The following is a 4,374-nucleotide window of genomic DNA, read 5'->3' as shown; positions in this document are numbered from 1 at the left end:
ACAATACATGCATGTCAAATCTAAAATGTACTTTGCTATTATTGGCCTTTGTTCTTGGCCATTCCATTAGTAGCCTTACTTTCCTTATTCACTCAGTGCTTTGCAAGCACATAATGTAATATATGTGGCCTTTAGTTAATTAGTATTGTTGTAAACAAATTCCACAGGTGACGGTAAGCGTAGGGGAACATCCTTACCGGCTGTTTAGAACATGCCAGATGGTGCGCGGATAGTTGTAAAATGCAATCATCTTGGCCAGCCTATTGGGGACGAAGGTGGAGTCCTGGGGAAATTTCTTGGCACAATAGCTAGACTTGGGGGTTATTGTCCACTTGACAAAAAGGACTGGCGTAATGTCAAGAAGGATGGTGGGGCTGACACAATACTTCAGTGTGTACAGGTAGTCTTATCTGACAGAAGAAGAAAATCAGTTATATTAGCTAGCATATTATTAGTTTGCCTTCGTACATTTGTTGTTTACGCTTATTCATTATTTCCTGAAATGCAGACAAAGTTCTTGTACCCTGCTAAGTGTGACAAGTGGATACTAAAAACTACCGGGCGAGATCGGAGAAGATTCAAGGCTGGTCTGAAGAAAATTTTCTTTAATGCAAACAAGAAAAGAAAATCTTTGTATAAGCTTTGTCCAGAATATGTGGATAGTGACCAATGGCGTGAACTTGTCAAATTTTGGAAGTCTAAGGAAGGAAGGGTAAGCTCTCTGTCATTTAGTTGGACTATATGTGCTGCTGTTAAGTAGTGCATTGGCATTATATTTTAATTATAATAGGAAGTAAGTGAGAAGAACAAAATAAGTCGTACAAAGGTGAAGACAACTCATACAGCAGGGACAAAGAGTTTTGCTCGTTGGGCTGAGGACCTTGTGAGTATATATTTTTTTCTAACTTTTCACAGCCTTTTCTTTACATATCAGCGCACTTCTGGTTTTGCAGCGTCAAGAGGACCCTGAGAAGAAACAGCCACATAGAGCGAAGGTTTACTTAGCGACTCACAGAAAACCAAAAAAGGCCAAAGATAAAGATAAGTTTGTGGTACGTTATACATTCAATTTTTACACAATCAAGTCAACACGGAATACAACAAGTACAATATGCTTTATTCTTCTCTTTCAGGTTGAGTTGGAAAAGGTAATTGATGAACAACCAGAGTTGGCACAAAGTGACCAGGGAAGAGTTGCATGGAAAGGTGATGCCTTGCACAAAGTTTTGGGGAATGAAAAGCCTGGACAAGTACATGGAATGGGCTTGCTTCCTGTTCCTAACCAAGTTTATGGTCGAAAACCTCGTTATCTCAAGAACATCAATATGACCACAACAAATGGTTCATCACATGATGAAGAGGCTGATGCTAGGGAGGAAATAGCAAAGCTAAAGCAACGCATAGAACAGCAAGACCAAATCATTGATGCATTAAGAAACAAAGATGAAGTGTGTGGGACGAACAAAATGGCAACGGTAAATATCTTTTTTGTTGCATTCATACAAGTATTTTACTGAAACATGTTTAATTTCTATTGTAGGAAAATTTCCAAATCGTAGGTAATGGTGAATCTCATCCAGAAGTACTACATAATAATAAAAGAAAGGTACTGTCAATATATTCGACATGTTTTGGTTCATTTTCATCTCTATTTATAAATATTTCATTTTGCAGAGAGTTCATGCCAATGGACCTGATGCAAAACACATAGTGGTCAATCCCAGAGATACAACAATGGTAAATTTGTTTATTTATTAGTACACTTTATAACTTTCTATAAAAGAATGCCTCTTCATGTAAAATGCAGAATAAAACTAACCCACATCAACATGGCACACACGAAGATAATGACATTCTGTCGGGCAAACAAGTTAGAATCTTCTCGTTACTCATGGTATAAATGATACACTATACTTATTAATTTATTTATATTGTTGTACAGAAGCATCATCTTGAAAATGAGGGTTGCAATAAATTCTCATATCAAGTACCATCATCACCAGCCCATGCTGTTTTTGATAGAGAGGTAATGGTTATCTCTTGAGAAATCTGCTTGCTAAGCATTGATAGGAAACAATTTTTCCTAGGAATGATGAATGAATGAGTTTTTGCATTTTAAGTTTGATTTGCATGGAATGGACTCTCCTGATGTTAGAAAATGATGTCGGCACATGTAATATTTGATGAATAAAATGCACTGTGAACTTTACATTGCAAGATCACAATGATAAATCATTTTTTCCTCTTATGTTTCTCTGTAGATGAGAAAGAGCAGGGAGAATATGGATGGAAATTTGACTAGAGTACACAAACAAAGCACTCAAGACAAGTCTGTAGTCCATGTGCCCTCTAAGCAGAAACGTAGTCCTTCCATGGAGGTAACAAAAATAGTGTGTTTATACTAGATTCGTGTTCACAAAATTGATTTTGATTAATGCCAATTATAATTTGAACCTTTTTTAGGTTGGCACAAAAGTGATTCTGAAGTCTTCAATATATCCAAACAAAAGGCATGTGGCACATGCTAGCATTTTGGGTTGTAGTTCAAAAAAAATGGTTGGTGGCGTTGAGCTAGGTCGGCAGTTCATAGAAGTGCAAGTTGATCAACCTATTGAGGAATGTGAGCGCTTGGTAAGGGAAAGGGAAAATTGTATGACAATTGGCGATGCTTTCACCTCTGGATTAACAATTGCTTGGCCTTCAGCTTGTGTATGTCAATATTTAACTTCTTGAGTTTTGTTAAATTATATTTGTAATATACTTAATGTAGTTGTGACTGTTTTTCCCCAGATTGAGAGGTTCAATGGTTGAGTTGATTCGGATGCTTCTGCTCATGAGGAATCAAGATGCAAATATGACATATTCATGCAAGAAAGATCCGAGGGGCACATTCTAGTGAACATGGATAGGGGTGTCACATGGTTTCAGTTATAGGAAATCTTTCGCGTACTATAGTTTACATTAATGGGTTGAGAAATGTATTTTATTTTTGCTACAATATGGATCTTCTATATGTTCATTGTTATAAATGCTATGGAATGGCAAGAACCTTATTGATATTTTATATCATTTTTCTTGTGCATATTCTAGCTTTATGTCCATGGTCCTTTTATATAGTATACACTGTGTATCCATGTCATATTGCTTATCGATTTTCACTATGAGGAAGTATAAAAACAAAAAACTATATTTATACAATATTTCATACAAAAATTTTGCAGTACCACATTGGACTAATTATGCCGTGTTACTATAGTTAGGAAAAGATGTTACTGTGTTTGCTACCAATCACCACTAGAGATGTTCCAATATGTACAAAATTATGTTACTACTGTGTTGCTATAGTAAAGAAATCGTGTTGCTGGAATATCAAAACGCGTTACAAAGCCCTATTGTAATTACTGCCAATGATTACTAATTGTGTTGCAGTTTTGTTAAAACATGTTACTAACGATGTTGCTACGCTAGGAAAAACATGTTACAAAGTGTGTGCCTATAGTTCTAAAAAGGTGTTACCAAGGCCTTCGGTAACACATATGGCTTGTGTTGCAGCAATACAACTGTAACACCTGTAAATACATATAGGAACAATGTTTATGTGCTACAATAGACACCACCTAGTAACATAGCCTACAGGAACACATACAAAAACATGTTACTGCGTGCTTCAGTAACACAATATCTAAGCTGTAGTAGCACATCAACGTGTTACAAGAGACCAATCCTGTATTAGTGCCTACTCCGGCCGCCCTCTCCCTCCGGCCTTCGAAGGTCGCCCCGCTCCCCCTTCACCGGTCATTTTTCTCCCTCTTTCATGCGCGGCGGTGGCGCATCTACCAGGGAGGTCGCGAGAGGGGTGAGTTTGTTGGTTCCTTCTCTGTCTCACGGCCAGATCAGTGATCTTGCTTGCTCTAGCGCTAATTCTGATTTGGAAAAGTAGATCCTGATCAAACATGGTATAGATTTGTGGTGCACGCATGGAATTGTTTGATGCTGCTTGAGGAGGTAATAAATCTTTCTAGAGGCCCAAAGATTCAGGTCACCTTTCTAGGTATTTCAATTTCAGGCTTGCATTATTTCTAGAGGCCCAAAGATTCAGTTCACCTTTCTAGGTATTTCAATTTTAGGCTTGCATTATTTCTAGAGGCCCAAAGATTCAGTTCACCTTTCTAGGTATTTCAGTTTCAGGCTTGCATTATTTCTAGAGGCCCAAAGATTCAGTTCACCTTTCTAGGTATTTTAGTTATAGTATTGCATTATTTCTAGAGGCCCAAAGATCAAGTTCCTAGTCGGCGGCAAGCGGCCCTGCTACCCATGTCGGTGTCGACCTCAACTCGCAAGGGCCGGCGTCGGAGGGGTTCCCGGGGCTTGGGC

General features: G+C 38.2%; 1 protein-coding gene across 1 annotated transcript; it reads left to right on the top strand.

Annotated features, from left to right (window-relative positions):
• Positions 1-1,570: 1,570 nt before the first annotated feature.
• On the top strand, positions 1,571-2,932 carry LOC119296933. Its single transcript, XM_037574935.1, has 5 exons — positions 1,571-1,737; positions 1,943-2,026; positions 2,262-2,378; positions 2,464-2,709; positions 2,791-2,932. Exons 1-5 carry the CDS (start codon positions 1,627-1,629, stop codon positions 2,809-2,811), a joined length of 579 nt encoding a protein of 192 aa, XP_037430832.1. The 5' UTR covers positions 1,571-1,626; the 3' UTR covers positions 2,812-2,932.
• Positions 2,933-4,374: the final 1,442 nt, after the last annotated feature.

Source organism: Triticum dicoccoides, chromosome 5A (assembly GCF_002162155.2).
Source record: "Triticum dicoccoides isolate Atlit2015 ecotype Zavitan chromosome 5A, WEW_v2.0, whole genome shotgun sequence".
Lineage (NCBI taxonomy): Eukaryota > Viridiplantae > Streptophyta > Magnoliopsida > Poales > Poaceae > Triticum > Triticum dicoccoides.
The sequence above is the reverse complement of the archived record's forward strand: the minus strand, read 5'-3'. Positions and strand labels throughout refer to the sequence as shown.